Raw genomic sequence first — 21,882 nt, 5'->3', positions numbered from 1 at the left:
TTTACATGCACAAAAAAACGACACAACACACTAAAGGAAAGGGAAAAAGCACAAAAGCATAATAGGTCCTCTTTAAATGATGCACAAAGCAACACCTTGCCATGTTTCCATTGTATAACAGTGCAGCCAAAAACCCCAAAACATGTAAATTTGATACAGCTTCAGAAAGGTACAAGATCAGAAATACTGACCGGTTTATTAAAGAAATGAGGATGGTGAAGAGTTCAGAGTAAAGCCCAGATGCCATGGCCTCTAAACACTCCATGGCCGTGGCCTTGGATCCTGCTTTGAGAGGCAGCCAGACACAGAATGAGTCAGAAATTGCCAGGTCACAACAACATCTCCATCTACAAAAAGCCAGTTGAATTAAAAGAAAAAATGTCTATGTTTTGATCTGTAAAAGCGAGACTAAAAACTGTGGTCGCAACATTTCTGAAAGGATGTGCAATAGCATCATATTTGTGCATAATATGCCCAAAAGGAAGGCATAACTATTCAAATTGGGTCTGCAATGGCCTCCGTAAAGCAGCTTCATTTAGGATTCAGGTGTTTCCGAATTGGTCAGATCAAACGAGCGCATACTTGTGTCTGTGCCTGGCGGCGATGGCCACCTGTTAAACTCCCCTAATTCATTCCACTATCACACAAAACAGTGCGTTTGTGGCGCCTGAAGGATATTTTCATGTGTGCATGGACATCGATGACTGCGTGTGTGAGGGGAGATACAGGAGAGGTGAAACAGAGGTTAACTCTGTCCGTCCCTTCTGTGACAGACTTTTAACTGTATCCTCGTGCCCTTCAAAGTGTCTTGATGGGAAGTCGGAGGACCTGCACATGTGCAGAAAAATCAATGCGAGGCAATTATGATTTCAAGGACAATGAATGAAGAGCAGATCCAAAATTGCTTGTCCCGACACAGTGTGTGTACTTATCTGTCAATAGCCATTGTAAAGCTGTGGTATTCATTACTAAGATAAGCTTTACTTTCTCCAGAGCATGCAATTTCCCTCCAGTGATGAGCAGAGGCGTGTGTGTGTGTGTGTGTGTGGAAACAGAGTGAGAGTGACAAAGAGAAAGAGAGGAGGGAGGGGGATGGAAGAGGAAAGAGTGTGTTGGTAAATGCCGAGTCTGTGGAGTACCTGCATCTGCTGTGCCATTTTCGTCAGAAGCCTGGCGAATGGAGCTGGCTCTGGGCAGGGTGCCCTTGGCCTGGTGCTTGAAGATGGAGGAGGAGAGCTCCTCCAGGGTGCAGCCCAGCAGGTAGGCTGCCTTCTGGGCCCACTCGTGACGTGCAAATTGTTTCCTGCCAGCTGAGACACGTGCATGAAAACCTCCATTAGCCATTCTGCCAGCTACCCCGGGCACACGGCTGGTAGCCGTGGTAGCTTTTGTGACAAGCCCGTCTCTGACAGGGTAGGATTATGTCTCCGGTCAAGCTGACACTGACACAGCTGGTGAGAACATGCACTAAAAGCATGCTCAAAATGTCCGTGGCTTGAATACATTCAGCTAAAAAAAGAAAAGCTTCAACAACTACTGTTTCATGTTCAAAAAAAGCCTGTGAAGTGAAGTGATAATTGCCCTTTTTTATTATCTCGAGAATGAAAGCAAAACTTTATTATCTCATTAGGGGACATAATTAATTTATTTACATAAAAAACACTGTTGGGAAACACAAGTTTTTTCTTTTAATCTAGCGACTGAGTGATGGAAAACATGTGTGCAAACTTCAGTTATAATCCACCATGAAGTGGTATCTTCTAAGACTTGAGAGAGGAACCGGGGGATTTCACACAGAGAGCAGTGGGCTCTATCTGTTTCATCAGCGCCGCAGAACGCCCTGCGTACTTTTCATGATGATAAGCAGGAACGGTTGTAAAGACAAGTACAGACATTTAAACATTTGCTTTGATAGGCATTCGCCACCACAATTATTTTGATTCCGGTTAAACATCAAAAAGAGGAAATTGGGTTTGCCATTTATCTGGATGTTACTGAATCAAACATTAAGGAGTTTATGAAAAAAATACATATGTATAATATTTGCCCTTAAAAGCATGCAGACTCACAGTATGAAAAGGCTTTTTTCTATGTGTTGACAGTACAGTATACAGGGAAAATCAAGTTCATTTCAGGTGGTCCCTTTAATTAGTTTTGCTGGATTAGAGACCAGTGCTGCCCTCTTGTGTCACACCATGAAGCTGCACTACCAGTGAACATTGTACAGTATATTGTGTGTGATAATATAATCAAACACAAACTAAGTCCTGACAGCAAAAATCTTTTTAATGACGCCAAAGTATGATTAAAGTATATTTTTTATGAGTAAATTTAATATTTTTTAGACAGGGAGTCAAAATCGAATTGCCATCAATGTGTCAACTCTTCTATCCCGTCGTAAATTGTTTCTTCCTGTGAGTTTAACAGGAAGATGGCAGTCCTGAAGTCCATAAATCACCCAGTAATTTGCAGATCAGAAGTTGTTTAGTGTCTGTATTATGGGACGATAATAATTGCTGAACATTTTAAAACTGCTCCTGGATGCTGTTGTACTGCCATCAAAAAAGATTGGCAGCCAGCTGGAGGGGATCACTGGAAATAATTTGGCAAGCGATGCCACATAAGTGACTGGCAATTACAGTGTGCAGGCAGAGAAGCGAAGAATGAACAAATAATGTCAAAAGCACAAAATGCAGAGTCACTGCAACTATACAATATAATGATTTGTATGTTGTATATTATTCTGATATACTGTGCTCTCCGGTGTCCTCCGGTGCTCCTAATGGCATCTGCAAGATTTCATAGACCGAAGGAAAACAACCAATCAGAACCGAGCTCTTGCCGTCTCTGTACAGCTGTCAATCACTCACAAACTCCGATCACACGGTCAACCTAGGCAGCGCTGATCAAATATGAATCAATATTCTGTTACTGTAATGCCTATTTCTCACCTCAAATGTTTTCAGAAACATCTCATAGTGTACTGTTTAGCTGTAAAATGAGAAAGTTTGTGACCCGATAGCCGTGTTGAGATCAGTTGAGGAAATACCAAGCACCGACCACCAGCCAGAGCAAACTTTCTCATTTTACAACTAAACCGTACACTACAAAAGAAATAGGCATTATAGTAACAGAATATGAATTCATATTTGATCAGCCCTAGTTTGACCGTTTGATCGGAGTTTGCAAGTTCCTCCGTTTGATGATCAGCCAAGGAATGCTCTCTCTCTGAAATGACCTGTGATTGGCCAAAGTCTCCCGTCACAGGCTAGATTTTTTTAAAGCCGCAAATGATGAGGTGCAAAAGTCTAGTTTTCTCTCAGAACACTTGAATTACAATATGCTGAAAGGTTATTATGGAATTTTTGCCCATTGATGCCAAAAATATTCTGTCTACTGCTGCTTTAAAATATAATTCCATCCTTTAAAAAGCCTATTGTAACTGTTCTTAAGCAAGGGCCTTTCATACTTGAGAAAAAAAATATGCTAAGCTCACCAATAACAAAAATCTTTTTGACAGCATCAGCCTTTCCAAATGGCAAGTATCTAATATTAAATTGAAAGTCAAATGCTGTGGGAGGCGGATCTATTACTTTAGAGCAAAAAAAAAAAAAAACTCTCTTACATTAGGTTTCATCATTCAAATAGCTTCAAAGACCGGAACAAATCCTCGTGTTTAATAGGACTGCTGTTCCCATTAGTCCTCTGATGCATTCTTATGACGAGATAAAAGTGTTTGTCAAGACTTAAGGCCAAAACCAGATTGATGTCCGTGAGGGTTTCCTGACAATTAGACTCTGCCTGCTGTAGCACAAACAGTGCTTTGATTATTTTTCATTTCACCTGCTCTATGTGAGCATTAACAGCAGCCCAAACCATGAAGACCACAGCCAGCAGGAGTCTCAGATGATTTCAGTCAGTTTTCATATGGAAGTAGTTCTATCAGTTCAAAGCAGAAACCTGCTCGGAAACTATTCTGGGTACTGATACAAAATGTTTGTAACTTTTTTATTTTTCAGCCATAGATCAGTGCAGTAGAGCAGCCTAACACCTGTGCACTGTGAAGCATCTCTTAAAGTGCAGCTGCATAATTCAGTTATCTGGATTACAGCTGCCTTGCATCACACTGGAGGTGTTACCTACAGCGAGGTAATGCAGGCTTGATATTTTTCAGATTACATAAAGTGTTATTAAAACAATTTTGAGCCATTTTCCATCATGTACTGTAGTGTTTATAAATCAAGGATGATCCTTTGCATCTATGCCTTATATTATGATTCAGTTTTTTATTTTAAACATTTTTTGTTTGTTTGTTTTTCTTCTTAATTTGTTTTCCTCTTCTTTTAATTTTTAATTTTATTTGTCTTGAACATGTTTTTATTGTGATTTTTAAAATGTGTTTTGTTATATGTTGTGTTTTTGTTGTGTGTGGACCCCAGGGAGAGTAGCTGCTACCCTGGTTGGGATCCAAATAAAGAATAAAGAACATTATCCACATGAACAAGTGATGCATATATAGAATAGAAAAGCATTCGGTGAGCAATCTTACCCTTAGTAGCTCCTGCAGACCCAAGATGGTAGATGGCCCCGAGGATGAGCCAGAAGGCCCTCTGCTCATCGCCACTGATCCCCAGAACCTTCATGGCTGCTTGCAGCTTGGAAAACAGCTGGGAGGCCCGCTGCTTATCCTCAGTCTGAAAGATAGCACATACAGTCATATAAAATTCCTTTTTGAACTATTAGCGATAAAAGAAATCCTCTATAAGATGTATTAAAGTATAAGGTGGAGGTTGACCGCCTCGTCAAATTATAAGTTAAAATAGGATTAACAACACTGATAACATCTGCAAAGGTTCAGCATAGTTGTTGATAGATATCTGTGATTAGTCTGCCAGCTGTTGACACTCTGCCATCTTTCAAAAGACACTTTTTCTGACCCATTTCTATTGTGACGATGCAATTTCAGACTGTTGATGTTGCGTCAATGTCATGGCCGCTGACAGATGTTGATAAAAGCCAAAGGTTATTTTAATGCTCCTTTAGGTGATGACAACATAGACTTATACAGCGGATCTTAGTGTGTTGTTCATTCCTGTAATCCACCATGACACTCTTCTGTGTGACAGTATGAATTGTTGGTGTAACCAGATGTAGCTGTATTAATATAGTCAAGTCAAGTCAATTTTATAGCATGTTTAAAAACAACTGGAGTGGGCGGCTGGTTAGCTCAGTCGGTAGAGCGAGCGCCCATGTATCGCCAAGGCTCAGTCCTAGCAGCGGTGGACCCGGGTTCGAATCCGGCCTGTGGTCCTTTCCGCATGTCATTTCTCTCTCTCCCCCTTTCCAACACTCTATCCACTGTCCTATCAATAAAATACTTAAAAATCACCCCAAAAAAAAATAACTTTAAAAAAAAACAAAAAACAACTGGAGTTGTACAAGGCAATATTATAATATGTGCATAAATCTAAAAGAGAAACAGAATAAAACTCGTAAGAGCAATTTATAGAAAGTTTATAAAATACTAAAACATTAAAACCAGTAAGGGAAACAAAAGGCCATTGAAAATATCTTGAGGTTTGTCTTAAAAGTGTCAATTTAAAAGAATATAAACATTCAGCTGGTAGCTGATAATAATTTTCTTTTTCATTTCAGGTTGTTCAAAAACAGACCAAACCTCCAATTAACAAGTAGTATTTACCTTAGTCTGAGGCATGATTCCGAATGCATTGTTCTCAGCAAAGTGGTTAAGGTGCAGCTCAGTTCTGATGAAGAAATGAGAACAACACATAAGACATCAACATCTCTCACGTCTACTAATGCCTACATAAGAAGTGATACAGAAGCGGTAACATATCAACGTGTTAATCCAATGCAGGACTGTGGCACATTGAATTTGCTTTTGATAGTATTAATCCTGACCTAAGAGAGGTGTCTCCTCCAGCCATCAGGTAGTAAAAGACGTTAAAAGTGGACTCTCCTCCTGGTCTTCTTGTCACCCTCATCTTCTCCAGGAGCATGGTCTGCAGGGCCACAGCGGGATATTAGTATGATAGGAAATAACATTTAGTATAAGTAAGCTTAATGACAAAGCCTTTTGGAGTTTGATGAAGGAATGAATTCCGAGGTTGAGCACCAGTGATTTGAATAAATTAATTAATTAATTAGGGCTGTCAAAGTTAAAGCAATAATAACATGTTAACGCCACTTATTTCTTTTACGCATTTTAACGCAACTTGCAATTTTATACTCCTTGATGCGAAGGAGGGTAAATAACACTACGAAGTTACGTTCAATTTTGGCGAGGAAAAACTGGCATGGCCATTTTCAAAAGGGGTCCCTTGACCTCTGTCCTCAAGATATGTGAATGAAAATGGGTTCTATGGGTACCCACAAGTCTCGCCTTTACAGACATGCCCACTGATATGATAATCACATGCAGTTTTGGGCAATTCATAGTCAAGTCAGCACACTGACACACTGACAGCTGTTGTTGCCTGTTGGGCTTGAGTTTGTCATGTTATGATTTGAGCATGTTTTTTTATGCTAAATGCAGTACCTGTGAGGGTTTCTGGGTAATATTTGTCAGTGTTTTGTGTCATTAATTGATTTCCAGTAATAAATAAATACATTTGCATAGAGCAAGCATATTTGCCCACTCCCATGTTGATAAGAGTATTAAATACTTGACAAATCTCCCTTTAAGGTGCATTTTGAACAGATAAAAAAATTTGTGATTAATTTGCAATTAATCTGGATTAATTATGGACAATCATGCGATCAATCGAGATTAAATATTTTAATCAATTGACAGCCCTTAAAATGAATATGTAAATGTTTATTTGTACCTGGATAGAGGCTGAGGTCACCAGGCCTGCCTGGTCAAAGTCCAAGGAGACAATATGGGAGAAGCGACTAGCATTCCCATTCATACAGGTAGAGGCATTCCCAAAGGCCTCCAAAACGGTGTAGACCGCCTGCCATTTCTCTGCTACAGACAACAAAGAGTCAACTTAATAATACCTCAGCAACAACAACCACTAAATAAAGGAGTATTTTTTATTTCCAACCTACTGGAGAATGTTTTGTTGGTGCTGCCAGCGATGCTGACCAGGTATTGGATGATGTGTTGACAGTTGGTGGTCTTGCCACTGCCACTCTTGCCCAGCAAGACAATGGACTGGTCCTGGCGAGTGGTCAGGAGGTTCCTATAGGCGGCCTGGGCCATGCTGTAAATGTGAGGGGCGGTTTCCTCCCTTTTGCAGCCCTTGAACATTTGCATCACCTGGAAAGAAGATAAAGAGACAGGGAAGAAGGTTATGCATATTTGTAAGCATATTTCATTCTGATTACAGTCATTATCTGCTGCAGCCTACCTTCTCCGAGTACATCGACGGGGCGCTAATGGGGTTAACGACCACCATGTTGGGCCCAGCGTGGGTGTGCACCAGGTTGCCGCCGTACCGCTGCCTCAGGGAGTGCATCACGCTCGACTCGTTCAGATACTGCAGAGAGGCCAGGTCCTCCACTCGGTCAAACATCGGAGGGTTTGCCTGGAGTTCAAAGTCAAAGCGGTCACGCAACTCGCCCAGTGTGTCGTCCGTAATTGATGCGGTTCAGAGTTGATTTGATGATTAAATACCTTCTCTACGTCGTCTTCATCCACATCCAATAAAGATCCATCACTCTCCAGGCGGATTTTCACCTTCCCCTCTGGCAGGCTGCCTGCCTCCGTCTTCAGGAGAGTTGCTGCATCGCCACAAAGGGCCGAGTTAATTCATCACGACATTTGATCTCGACCTGAGCGCAACGGCTTCACCTTATCTTACATGTCTGATAATGTGTGGCAGTTGTATCTCTTTTAATAATGTATGAGCGTCATTAAAACTGAATACGCAACATGCTTAGTCTAATTACATACAGCCTGAGGTCTAGTCTTGTCTGGTGACCTCTTTTAACATTATGCTTTATGCATTTATAAGCATTTTCTAAGCTTTAATAACCCACCTCTAATAGTCCAACAATCAATGTCACCCAGAAACAGACACACATATACTCGTGAAACATAAAGCTGCAGTCTGTAAATTTTAGCGAAAATGATAATGTCTTTATAAAACTGTCACTAAATCCTGACAGTAGTGCATGAGACAGATAATCTGTGAAAAATCTCTCAGCCTCCTCTTAGTGCTCTTAATGGCATTTGCAAGATTTTACCACGCCCGAACAACCAATCAGAGCCGAGCGGTCTCTGGGCAGCTGTCAATCACTGCTCGCAAACTCCAATCAAACAGTCAAACTAGGCAGCACTGATCAAATATGAATCAGTATTCTGTTACTGTAATGCCTATTTCTCGCCTCAAATGTTTTCAGAATCATCTTGTAGTGTACTGTTAAGCTGTAAAAGGAGAAAGTTTGTGACCCGGCCGCCACGTTGAAAACAGCAAGCCAAAACGAAGCACCGCCAACCGGCCGGAGCAAACTTTCTGATTTTACAGTTAAATAATATAAAAATAACTTTTTAGCATATTTGCTCAAAATTACCAACTGTAGCTTGTAAATACTGAAGTTTTTACTCACCCATGGAAAATCCATCCTTGTGGACGAGCCATACTTTCTCCGTATTATACCAGGCTCTCACTGCCGTTATCTGCTCCTCAGTCTTCCCCTGTTAGAAACAGGTTAACAATCAGGATGAGAACCACTTGTACAATCAATAATTGAACACTGCAAAATGAAGGAGTAACACAGAACATAATAGTTAAATGATTAAATCAGATAATTGCATAATGGACTTCCACAAGGACTAGCATGCAGTTCACATTCACATGAGACACAGGAGGGGAACTGCATTTATCAGGCGAAGGGCTTCCTTTCAGAGTTAGTTTGTTTTCATATTTCACCTCTAGCATTTATGCCCATTACATATCAGCCCTCCACAGCAGAGCTACAGTTCACAGAGTGTGCATTGAACTCACTGCATTTAAAGAGGACCTATTATGCTTCTGTGGCTTTTGCCTTTCCTTGAGTGTGTTATATAGTTTTTAGTGCAGGTAGAAGGTCTGAAAGGTAACAAAGTCCACGCCAAAGGGAGAAACCCTGCTCCTGAACTGCCTGAAACACCTTGCTTGAAGTCCCGCCTTTTTTTCCGTAATGTGGTGATGTCACCAAGTAACACATTATCATAATACCTGCCTATAGCGGATAGTTTGGCGTGACCTCAAACAAAGCTAGCTAGAGCGGGGCTGGAGCGAAGTCCGAAGAGTTTGGTTGGGTTGACCAATCACAACAAAGTGGGCCAGCTGACCAAGCAGAGCAGACTGGGCTTTTGAGGAGCTCAATCGGAGCGTTTCAGACGGAGGGTGAAAAGAGGTGCTGCAGCATAGCCGGTATGAGAAAAATAAAGCATTTTTTTAAACATTAAAGCTTTTAAACATGTTCTAGTAGAAACCCAAAATACAAGTATGCACGTAAAAATTAGCATAATAGGTCCCCTTTAATATGTTCACTGAAAATACATCACTGACAGAGGGTAATTAAGGGTGTTTTATCACAACCAAGTACATCACGTAGACACAAATACATGAGTTTAGGGGGATTGCACAGAAAAAAACACCTAAATAATTTCAAATACAACAAACTAAACCAAATCAAGTCAAGTGTTTGGAGTGAGTCATGCATGGAAACAGACATGCAAACATAATAAACATTGGATAGCTGCACCAGTATTTTCTCCATCTGGTTAATATGTGGGGACAGCAGGGAGTGAACTGCAGAGAGCTCAGTCAACAGCTCGGGCTATAGGGATGATGAAACCTGGGCTTTCCCTGGTGGTGGGATTGCCTCACTAACTACTGAGCCATCCTCCCACATCCCCCTTACTAGTTCACCATCACACACAAAAACCACAGAACACACATCACTCTGAAACACGGGGGGATGCATGCAACCAGAACTACAATCAGTTGTAGCCATGGTCAGACCTTAGCTGCAGCTGAGTGCGCTGCCTGAAGGATGGCCACGGGGTCCTCAACAGGCTTCGACTGAAGAAGGGAAGGAGAAGAAATCATTGAATTCAGCATCTAAACTTTACATTCAATCACAATTTGCGCATGCACGATCTAAAAAATGCCTTATTTAGCTTTTTTTTGAATGGTAAAAAAAATGCATCGTAGGTCACAAATGATTATGAGTCAAAAGACTGAATGCAAAACACTGCAGCAAGACCGTCAGCAGTTCAACAGAGCAATAGCAAGTCAAGCAAACGGCAGCAGAATAAGTGAGTCATTAAAGTAATTCACCATAAAAAATTACAATATGAACGCATTAGTGAGCAGGGATTACAAGGTGCATTGAAGTGCAGTCAGTGTGTGGGTCCGTGGGCACGGAATGAATGTTCTGTCACATTAACAGTCACAGTTAACAAGATCAGTTGTGCACAGTAAGGCATAAATGCAGGGCACCATGCAGTTGTAAAACAAAGTAATATTCAAAGCTAATGAACTTAGCTATAGAGATATGGTAATGTATGAACACAAAGATAAAATGTATTTATTTATTTTTTTTAACTCCCTGAGATCCGCCAACCAACGTAACTGTCTTTCAGAAGCTCTAGCAGCTTCAGTTTTAGAGCTAGAGTGATGCAGATATCATATGAAACTAGAAAACTTAAGGAATCCGTTTGTACCAACCATGTCATGTTAGCTTGTCGTGAAGGATGCTAAATAATGCTCCAAAGTTAGGCTAAATTTTGGCAAGGAAAAACTGGCATGGCCATTTTCAAAGGGGTCCCTTGACCTCTGACCTCAAGATATGTGAATGAAATTGTTTCTATGGGTACCCACGAGTCTCCCCTTTACAGACATGCCCACTTTATGATAATCACATGCAGTTTTGGGCAAAAGGCATGCAGTTATTTTGAATGCAGTATAAATGTGTTATTTTCGCCTATTCTAAAATGGTGTATTTGAAAATGTCTGCATACTTGGGTCAATTGTATTCATGTGTGATGATTTTAGTCCCCATAGTAGCCATTTTATTGTATTGAGACCATTTTTTTAAACTTGACGTCACTGTATAAAATGACCTTTGGTGACCTCTAGGATAATCACAGCCTCTTGAAATTCAGAGGATGAATGGCTTTCCTAGGTAGATTGATAATAAGGGGGTTATGTGAGCAGTTTCCAGAACAGAAGTGCTCGCCATCCAATCACTGAAAAATGCAATTCTTGCAGAAATCTCCAAATGTCAAAAGCTTTTGATACCAAATCACAGCATGGCTTTTTCTACAGTGTTCCTCAAGGTCTTGGTGTTTTAATGTGGTATTGCGGAGGGATTATTAATCATTTTTATTAATACTCGAGTGGTAAAAAATGATTAAATTTACCACCAAATCTGTTTAACAAATGGTATCAACCCAAAAATGTCTGCAACAACTTATCAAATTAATCTTCAGGTTCCCAGCTTTCAGATGATGTACACCACTTCTATGTGGCATCTACTGCTGACCTGCTATCTCCCCCTAAAGACCCCTTGTACACCCCTAAAAAAGACCAAAACAGGTCTATTGTGGGGCTCAGAGGTCAACGACAGCCATTTGACGTATTGTTTACTGTTGCATATGACTACAGTATAACCTCAGTATGTACATGTGGGTGTAAAGAGCAAAAGCAGCAAGACCAATACACAGCTGCACATTGTTTTTGTTGTAAACTGAATGCATTCAAATGAAGCTATTATGAATCTTGTTGAGACCTCTAAAACCTGGTCAAGAAACCCTGACCGAACTTTGCAAAACCACTGGTTTGTGTCACGTTACTGCATTCTGGGCTCGCATGAACCCTGAGTGAACCGAAGAGAGCAGCGTGGGGACAAAGACGAGCGGGCAGGCACAGACAAAGAGAGGGGTCAGTAGAGGAGAACAAGCTTTAGACTCCCAGACGAGGGCGTGCGGCGAGCCCGCCGTCGAGGCAGGGCCATACCTGAGAGGATTTGCGCCCTCTGGCACGCTAGCCATGCAAACAGCGAAGAGTACAGCAGCGAGTCAGGATCCGATGACCCGCGGAGAAGCAAAAAAACAGAGACATGAGACACAATTTGAGACAACAGGAGAAGGAATTAAAAAAAAGCCTTTCAGTGCTTTGAGAGAAGAATTAACCAGACGCTGCCGTATTATCAAGCACGGCCAAAATAATCACAACCATACAGCACACAGGTGCTCCTCTGGACCTGATAACAAAGCAGTTAATGCTACAGAATGAATGAGGGGAAGACACTGAGCAGGAGAAACACAGAGCTAAAGCATTATCAGAGGTGTGCAAGTGAGTTCAAAGAGTACAGGAACTCACACTGTTGTGTTTTCTGAAACAAAATCACACAGCGTACCATTTAAGATAGCATTTATGGATGCAAAATGTAATCAGTTTTATCAAAGTATCCAGAGAATATTATCATAAACATTCAGGGAACACAAGCCTGAACTACCTCTGAAGTCATCTCCTTAACTTGTGACTCAGAGAAAAATACCCCTTTGGTCTCAAAGTTTCAGATTTCACAAGTGGCCAACAGCGCCAGGGGACCCCTGTAACCGGATCCCTATCGGCAGACAGCTTTTGGACAGCCGTGGACCTGGGTCACTTTTGGACACATTTCCTTCTATCTGGGGGAAGCAAAGCAGGCAAGTTGACTCAGGCTGGCAACAGAGAGGGTAAGCCTCGGTAAAGCACGGCAGGTGCAAACCAAACAAAGTTACAAAGAGAGAAGTTACATCATTGTCACCGACGGCGAAGATCCTCCTCACGCGGTTGTGATCCTCCTCGGAGGGAACCAGCTCCGGGACCTACAGTTGGATAGCAGGACCAGCGGTTGCAATTGGGTGGTAAAATCAATGATGCAGAGGAAATCGCTACGATTGTCCACTTTAAAGTGGGCACACAGAAGCATTCCATGTAAAGTGCTTTTGAATGTGAGAAACACACACGGTTACCTTTGCAGCTAGATGAACACACACCTGTTCATTTGGTGCAGACTGAGTCGGGGGCTGTGCAACAGGGGACGGTTTACCCTCGGGGGCCACAGGGGAACAAGATGTCTCCTTTACCTTCACACAGTATATGCAAATATCCACAAACACACACAGTTTGACAGACAAACGTGCACACACACAGATGGAAATGACATGGGAAGATGACAATGAGGATGATGTTTATATTTCAGCTTGGTGTATTTTGTGTTCAATTCAACACATCTAGAACTACAAGCAACTTCAAGGGATGTTTGCCACCGCTAATTTAATTTTCCAGTTAATTCAATCAGGAAATGAGTACGGGAAAATGGCTATTAGAGAAAAGCCGGATCATTAAACACCGCAGCAAAAGAATAATGGTTCAAGGCTTTTGTTTGTCAATGGTTACTTAAGCAACAAGCTGTTGTTCTTTAAAGTAATGAAATAATTTAGCATTGTCTCGGCTGAGCTGTCGTACAACGGCACCGACGTCCGAGGAATCTGGGAGTATAGCACCTGGAATTATATCATCATTTGCTCTGTAATCGTATGCAGCTGTGGATCAATACTACTAGCTTTACAGAGAAAGGTATATCTGCTGCTATTTACATCTATTTCAAGATGTGGTTGTGCTTCTAAAAAAACATTTTTCGATCATGATAAAAATCATTGTTTCTGGTTGATTTTTGGATCTTTAAATGACAATAAGGCTAAGCAGGGCAATTACAATGCTTGTTTTAATTTAACTTTTTCTCTCATATGCTGAAAATTCCATGCAAAGCCTAAAGGTGACAACAAATTACTACACACACGTCATACTGATTTTTTTTTACAGAGATAGTTTAGTTGTATCTAATAATAATAGCTGATGTCAACAACATGCTATGTTGATATGTGGATTCAGTGAGGGCAGCAAAGTAACATCGCTTTACAGCATAAGCCAGTACTCGAAGTGGGCCCGTACTCACCGGTACGCAGTACCAGCACTTCTACATTTTAATCTTTGCCGTACTGTGACTTTTTCTTGCGTACCGGCACTTCTCTTAAGCTGCCGGTACTCTTTTCTGCCCTCTCCATATCAGGTTCTCTGTGAGATTCATAACTGCACAGCACCGGCGTATTTGCGCCACGCCTCATAAGCGCCTGGTATGAACATAAAAACAATGTGGAGAGCATCTGGACGAGCCGCAATGGAGGAAGGGTGAGAACTAGGGTGCTGTAATTCATCGACATCGTCCTTTCACGTCCCTTTTGTAAAATAATTAGTGAACTGTTTGTCATAACTTTTTTTTAGTTGTGAAAAAATATAACTAATGAAACATATTTTTAAAGTTTTCTGAATCTGCTCTTCTAATTTACATAATATGATTTTAGAGGGTAAACATTGCCAGAAGAATTAATGTTCAGATAAAGGCTGTGATATGTGTAAATAATAAAATAATTATTCAACTATAGTAAGTGTTGTATTTAAGATTTTGGGGTGTTATCTATAGTGATAATAATGGTCCAAAAGTATGTAAAATTGCATAAAATAGCATAATTGCATAGTTAAGTTAGGTCACATTTTCATGGGGGAGGACCTCCAAACCCAATATCTCTATATAACCCAATCTCCTAACCCAATATATATAATTTTATTCACTGTAGAAATTCAGAATGTGTTTCTTTACCCTGCTGCATAATATGTAGGAACATCCTGACTGTCTGGGACACTGCTCCTAAAACCTGAATGAATAGCTTACACATCTTAGTTCTGCATGCATTCCTGCCTGTCTGGCTGGCTACTGTTGATTCGAGGCTATAGGCATCCTATAATATATTATAGAGTGAAACTATAGGCTACAAACCCTATCATTTTTCAGTTGGAATATTATTGGAGTATTATATAGACGATGCAAAGCCCTAGTATAATAATATAACAAGAAAATCACAACTGATTATGATTGACACAGTATAACCTGCTTAAAGAAATAATGAATATATAGGAGTATGTCGCATGAGATTGGCACAAACCTCTAAGAATGCTTAGTTACACACAAATGTACATTTCTAAGTTCACGTATCTCGATCCTTCCTTTAATATTAGAAACCTAAATCTCTCCCCAGAGCGGGTCAAAAACACAGTATCCCTCAGCAAAAACACCAGGTGCATATCTCCAAAATCAAATCCCTCGCTCCGCGGCCAAACACCCAACTGTTCGGCAGATTTCATGGACATCTGTTGATCAAATTTTCAGATGGCCTGCTGCTGGCAGACGAAATGCCAAAGACACTAAATAACGGGACAACATTATAACCTTGTCTGGGGTGCACATTGAAAGAGAGACAATTGAAAGGACAGCTAGAAAAATAAAAGTCCAGAAAAATTTTAGCTGAAGCTGAATTTAATAATCCAAGCACTAGCTCCGAGCTGCACATTGGTGATGCATGACCAACTGCGATCTTGGTTTTTCTGGGCTGTTTAATTGGCAAGAACTACTGATTAGTTTACTCCACGAGAATATCATTTGAATTCTTATTGTGAATCTTTAAAAAAGCATCCCAAAAGATCCTCAAAGCCCCGGCCTCAGTGTGGTCAGCACAACTTTAAGGCTCTGCCTGCAGAAAGTGACAGTAATGAGTCACGGCTCGGTGCTCGCGGACAACTCCAAGTGAAGCAGACTAGCAGAGTGCAGGCCATGAGTACACCCTTATCCCCACTGATGAAGTCTGATCATGAGCTGGTACATGCACCCTGCTTCCCTTCACTTATTCGGGGAGGCTTCATTATATCAAGGATCGTTTTTGTCAGAAAAATCAAGATCAAACTGTGCTTTTGTAGAAAATCTAATTTTGTTAATCATGAGGATGACATGTAGTGTTATAATGCTAAGAAATGATGATTCATAACCACGTTGAGTATGTTTTTCAGGGTAAATATTGTGACGTGGTTGCATGTATATGAGCAGTAATGTCCAGGGTTAAAGCTGGAGTAGGCAGATTGGAGCAAATATGATTAAGAAAATACATATTTTTATAAAACGGTCACTACATCCTGACAGTAGTGCATGAGACAGGTAATCTGAAAAAAATCATGTGCGTCTGTGTCCTCCAGAGTCCTCCGGTGCTCTTAATGGCATCTGCAAGATTTAAAAAAACGGAGGGAAAAAAACAATCATAGCCTAGCCTTGCCGTCTCTGAGCAGCTGTCAATCACTCACGAACTTCGATCAAACGGTCAAACTAGGCAGTGCTGATCAAATATGAATCAATATTCAGTTACTCTAAACATGTGACCCGGCAGCCATGTTGAGATCATTTGAGGAAATACCAAGCTCCGCCCACAAGCCGGAGCAAACTTTCTCATTTTATAGCTAAACAGTAGATGTTTCTGAAAACGTTTTATGCAAGAAATAGGCATTACAGAGACAGAATAATTCATATTTGATCAGCGCTGCCTAGTTTGACCGTTTGATCGGAGTTCGTGAGTGATTGACAGATGCCGCTGTTGAATGAACAGCCAATAGGAACGCTCTCTCTCTGAAATGACCTGTGATTGGTCCAAGTCTCCCGTCTTGGGCTAGATTTTTTAAAGCCTGAAAACAGAGCCATGAAGAGGTGCAGAAGTCTAGTTTTCTCTCAGAACGTTTGAATTACAATATGCTGAAAGGTTATTATGGAATTTTTGCCCAATAATGCCAAAAATATTCTGCCTACTGCAGGTTTAAGTAGGAAACATTTTCACTCAGTACCTCCGGTTTCTTTACAGCAACCACACGAGGCTTTGGGATGAACCCTGCAGGAGGAGCCAGGGAGTCTGTCTTTATGACGGGGATGAATCCTGGAGGTCTTGCAAGGGGATTCTGCTGTGGGGGCACCGGACTGGATTTTCTAGCGGGGATGAAACCAGGCGGAGGAGTCAACAAATTCTGTTTGGGGAGCGGGATGAAACCAGCAGGCGGGGCCAGAGGGTTGGGTTTGGGAGCGGGGATGAATCCAGCAGGCGGGGCCAGAGAGTTGGGTTTGGGAGCGGGGATGAAGCCAGTAGGCGGGGCCAGAGGGTTTGGTTTGGGAGCGGGGATGAATCCAGCAGGTGGGGCCAGAGGGTTGGGTTTGGGAGCAGGGATGAATCCAGCCGGAGGGGTGAGGGGGTTCAACTTTGGTGGCGCAGGTGTGGATGTCTCCTCTGGTTTTTCCACAGCAGGTTTTTCCTCCTCTTCCTCCACCTCCTCCTGCTTCGCCTCTTCTTTCGCGTCCTCTTTGCGGTCCTGGGTGCGGGTGCGAGGCCGGTGCTCCTTGGTTCTACTTCTGCCCATTAGGCTAGTCAGGCCCATGGAGATGTCATCCTGCCCAGCAGGTTTGGTGGTTTTGCGGGGCTGGGAGTCTGCAGCCCTAGCAGCCTCAGAGACAGCTTGCTGGTTCTGCTCTGTCGTCCCAGCAGGAACCACACGTCTGACAACTCTTCTCACAACCCTCACCACTTTTTTACCGCTCCGCTCCTCCCCCGGACTGTCTGGGCCACCCATGGCAGCGTTACTGTTTGACTCTTCAGCTGACGACGCAGTTGACGGTGGACCGCTTCCTGTGTCTAGCCCAGGTTTAGTGACTGCCTGAGGCTGACTACTATCTACATCAGACTGGATCATACAAACAGAGCAAGGAAGACAATAGTGCAGGTTATTCCCATGGCTGGCGCAGGTGTAAACTGTCAAAGATTTCAACAGTAGGTTCTGGGCTCAGAAACTCTGTATGAAGGCTTATTCAGCTACTGTATTTCCATTCAATCTCACTCAAGCTAGTGTATGCAACCACTCAAGTTAGTGAGTGCAACCAGGCCATTTGATTAAACATCATTCAGTGCTAACTTTGAAGCTTATTGGCAAACTGTTGCAAACAAAACATTTGTCAGACTTCAGGGATGCACACGATGCATTTAGGGGAGAAACACTGAATGTAAATATAACTTTTGTTTGTGGACACTGCAGACACTGTGTGTTCCAGGCAGTGGGCCAGGTTATGCTCAGTGTTGACAATGAACTTGTTAGTAAATGTTCTTTGTCAAACTCACGTTAGTTAGTTGCCCTGAGAGTAAAGAAGATCAAAACAAGCCCTATCAGCATACCAACCCGATCTCATGAGAAAGCGTACGGATGACACAACATTACAAGGACATTCCGCGTGCCATGAGGACGCATTTTAGGCTTTTCGCGTGTCATTTTTACACCACGCAACAAAACTACGGTAACGTCTGCAGTTAGGTTTAGGCAACAAAACCACTTAGTATAAAAACATCATGGTTGGGCCTAAAATAATTACGGAAACTAAGTACAACACGTACGGAAACAACGTAACATAAGCACAGAAAACACGTCACTGACGTAACTTACAAAACAAAGCACCGGTCTCTTGAAAGTCCTGTGTTTGTTGGACCCCTCCACCTCTCGTCCCACCGGTCTTTCTTGCTTTATATTCTACGTCATTAGCTGTGAGTGTAGAATGTTTATGTGGATGCATTTAGATTGCAGTCAGTACAGACTGCATGGCGTACAAATGACATGCCACAATCAAGAACGGCATTCTTATTGCACGCTGAATGCCTGTCAGTGGGCAAATGCCGATCTACTGAAGAGAAACGGATACTAGGCAGAGTGGTACCCGGGACCACGGTAAAGTAACCTGACTTTAGCTAGCAGAAGATCGTGATCACGATTAGTGACCAAATTATTTTCTGTTGTCTTGTACCACAACACACCAAATGGATTAGAATTAGTGCTCAAGAGCATGCAGGTGAAAAAACACTTACATCTGGCTTGTTCTCAACTTTAGCCTACACAAGAGGAAGCAACGGGAAAAGAGATGAAACCACACGTTCAGACCAAAGCTTTTTCTCCATCAACATAAAGGAGCATTTCACAAATTCAACAACATGCAGGTATGAACTGAAAGGCCAAAAAAACACACAAACAAACACAGAAACTTCCGAGACTTCCCTTGTACTCCCAGAATGAAAAGCGTGATCTGTACGCCATGGAGACGGGCCAGAAGTCATGGAACAAGCTGGGCGACGTGGAGAATAAATGTATGGAATGATGAGATGATGAGACAGAGGAAAAAGAGAGACAGCCGAGGAGAGGAGGATGCACTATGGGTAGCGATGAAGAATGGGTGTTTAGGGGTGAGAGGTGGGACACTGTGAACTTGTTTTCTGACCACAACAGGACAGTGGGACCATGCAGCCCTGAGGACAGAACACATGGACAACATAATGAAATGGATACGTTTGTTTTCTTCACACTACAAGAGACAAGTGAGTGACATGAACATGAAGATCTACCTTATACACACTGCAAACAGGACTAAAAGCCCCTTTTTCACCGCAAGAGCCTTTTGAGGAACTCTTTGTGTTTCGACTGCAGGGACCAGGGTCTAAATTAAGTTCTGGGGACATTTTACGGGGCCTTTTTACCCCACAAAAAGGGTTAGGGTTAAAAGTAAAGTTAGGCTCTGCTGTCGGCCTCCAAACTCATTTAAAAAAAAGACAGAGAGAAAAAGAGAAATCGAGCGAGCTGACAGGACGAGCGGTAGAAGAGAGAGAGAGACGAAGCGTGGCGGTGCTGTGAATGGAAGACAGAAAAGTTATTTTCTGATTGTTTCACGGCGTTAACATTCTAAAGCACGAATAAATAACCATCAAACACTCAACGGGTGATTTACTGTGGAGACAGACGTTCTTAGTTTCATTTTCCTCCGTTGCATTTCAGTCATTACATGCAACGTGCATCAGTAAATACTACGCAGCAGTAAATGTCTTTGCAGTGAGACAATACTTGGCGGTTTTTCAGATGAAACGGGCGGACACACTGAGCTGCAGGCTGCAGAGTGTGTTTACTGCTGTGACCATCAGCAGCCCTCGTCTCATGTCATGTTGTTTTTTCATACGTCAGCGGACTAATTTGCCTAATCTTCGCATGTCTTTAGACCGCGGTGGAAATGCAGACAACAGTGGGCGGAAGGAACCTTTAAGTTTCTTGAAAAGTAGCTCCAGAGACTAAAAGTCTCTTTTGTTCGAAACACGGCAAAGTATGTACTCAGAATTAGGGCTGATTACCATTTTTTTGTGTTTCGAAGCTTCGGTGTTTCAATGCTGCACTACTGTACACACACGCACCTCTACACATAACAAACAGCGATATCCGTCTGAGAATAACTAATAATAATTAATATTGAATATGAATAATGAACAATGTTGTGGTATTATTCCTTATTTCATGGGCTATTTGGGGATTTATACATTATTATTACATACTTCTATATAAAAAAACACCAAAATAAAAACAAAAAATTAAGCATTCGAATACTGATTTGGAGGTCAATTACCATGGCAACAGTTGAGGCTTCGGAGCATTCAGGTCAGCCCTACGCAGACTCATCTGAAGTAGTGGTATTTATTATATGTGGGCCGCAATCAATTGCTATAACTATGTTTGAAGAACTGCCCTTCACCTCAGCACACTAAAATGATTCATCATTAATCATTTGTAGTGATGACACAAAATCAATGAGAAAACATTTGACAATTGCACACAACAGAAATAAGTGTTGCCAATAGCAAAACACAATAAAACCAGCAATATGAATGGAAGGAATCAAACAAACACACTTCCACATCTATACTTAATAACCAGACAAACATGCAACTTGCTCAAATTTGTAGACGGCTTACAGTTACAGACTAAACATTGGCCTTTTACTCATTGAGGAGACACAGCAACATGTTTCACCATCTCTGGCCCTGCTTTCATCAGAGTCCTCTCCTATAAATAGTTTCAGCAGCAAAAGGAGGCCATTCTGACTGAGGCGCCATCAGAGCCCAAATGGAACTGCTAAGCAGAGCATGTACACCCCGAGCAGATCCCACCGCTCAACAGCCACACGCACACAGTCCACACCAGAGGCCCGCGCCCATTACCTTCTCTTTAGGCCTGGTTAACCTTCCAATCTCTCGCTCCGCCACTGGAGCAGTGCAGTCAGGGGGCCGAGGCAGGGTACAGGACCTCGGTCTGGAAAAGAGCTCACGCGCTCACTAGTCCTGAGTTGAGTGGGAGGGCAACACGTCAAAGGGCGGGGTCCCAGGCAGCACAGCACAGTAAAGCTGTGGTCTGAGGAGTTGAGGGTGGGCGCGGGGGGTAATGTGAGAGGAGCTGGGCAGGGAGATAGAAGAGGGACAGCTGCTGAAATACAGAGGGGCTATAAATAGAGTCTGCAGAAGCACATCAATTAACACTTTTCACTGCTGCTCTCTTCTCCCGGTGACGGGGAATTAGTGAGGCGGTCTCCCTCATCAGGTGATACACAAACTTTTATATGCCCTTTAAATTTGAGGGGAACACAAAAGCTGCAATAACACAATTAAGAGACGTGCGGCTCAGTGCTAAGTGCAACAATCCCCTTCTCCAAACAGACTCCAAATTGATTGAAAGCTTATTTAATCGTCCACAATAACAGGCTGAGTGAGACATTTGTCTCGGTGTGACGCATATTAGCTGCACATCAAACACGAATCCTCTACATTTGCTGCAAGGTAAGATACCTTCCTCTCTATGCAGCTACAGTAATGCACACATCGACACAGACAAATATGCACAGCACACATTCAAAGAACGAAAGTATAGACCACACAATGTCTGTAATATTTGTGAAAGGCTTGTTCCTCACCTTTACACCACAAGAGGGAGCTATAAACTAATGTATTAACTTCTCTATTTCACAGAGAGCTCTGCTAGGGCACACTACTGACCTACATTGGAGATGGTGTATTGTTTGGGGATAAACATTAAGAAGAATGGGAAACAATAGCAGTGGTTGCAGGACCCAAACCCGGATATACGACACATAACACTGCTG

At 42.1% G+C, this 21,882-nt stretch overlaps 1 protein-coding gene across 18 annotated transcripts in view; it reads right to left on the bottom strand.

Moving 5' to 3' along the window:
* The window catches only part of LOC119476257 (unconventional myosin-XVIIIa-like), a 90,537-nt gene that overhangs the window by 57,024 nt on the left and 11,631 nt on the right, over nucleotides 1-21,882 (bottom strand). For 2 of the 18 annotated variants that reach the window (XM_037749620.1, XM_037749604.1), the window contains exons 1-18: nucleotides 20,948-21,100; nucleotides 18,969-19,216; nucleotides 18,782-18,805; nucleotides 16,731-17,615; nucleotides 12,983-13,096; nucleotides 12,764-12,835; nucleotides 11,979-12,005; nucleotides 9,981-10,040; nucleotides 8,578-8,665; nucleotides 7,643-7,749; nucleotides 7,377-7,553; nucleotides 7,075-7,285; nucleotides 6,849-6,991; nucleotides 5,923-6,023; nucleotides 5,702-5,765; nucleotides 4,550-4,694; nucleotides 1,140-1,310; nucleotides 192-285 (exon numbers count right to left, since the gene is read on the bottom strand). In XM_037749620.1, coding sequence (XP_037605548.1) covers nucleotides 192-285; nucleotides 1,140-1,310; nucleotides 4,550-4,694; nucleotides 5,702-5,765; nucleotides 5,923-6,023; nucleotides 6,849-6,991; nucleotides 7,075-7,285; nucleotides 7,377-7,553; nucleotides 7,643-7,749; nucleotides 8,578-8,665; nucleotides 9,981-10,040; nucleotides 11,979-12,005; nucleotides 12,764-12,835; nucleotides 12,983-13,096; nucleotides 16,731-17,615; nucleotides 18,782-18,805; nucleotides 18,969-19,007 — 2,522 coding nt within the window. In that variant the 5' untranslated portion in view covers nucleotides 19,008-19,216; nucleotides 20,948-21,100. Of the gene's footprint in view, nucleotides 1-191; nucleotides 286-1,139; nucleotides 1,311-4,549; nucleotides 4,695-5,701; nucleotides 5,766-5,922; nucleotides 6,024-6,848; nucleotides 6,992-7,074; nucleotides 7,286-7,376; nucleotides 7,554-7,642; nucleotides 7,750-8,577; nucleotides 8,666-9,980; nucleotides 10,041-11,978; nucleotides 12,006-12,763; nucleotides 12,836-12,982; nucleotides 13,097-16,730; nucleotides 17,616-18,781; nucleotides 18,806-18,968; nucleotides 19,217-20,947; nucleotides 21,101-21,882 lie in introns of those variants that run through there. The other 16 variants (XM_037749623.1, XM_037749622.1, XM_037749619.1 and 13 more) reach the window with 14 other exon arrangements.

The sequence above is a fragment of the Sebastes umbrosus genome, chromosome 17, assembly GCF_015220745.1.
Source record: "Sebastes umbrosus isolate fSebUmb1 chromosome 17, fSebUmb1.pri, whole genome shotgun sequence".
Lineage (NCBI taxonomy): Eukaryota > Metazoa > Chordata > Actinopteri > Perciformes > Sebastidae > Sebastes > Sebastes umbrosus.
This window is presented reverse-complemented; position numbering and strand designations above follow the sequence as displayed.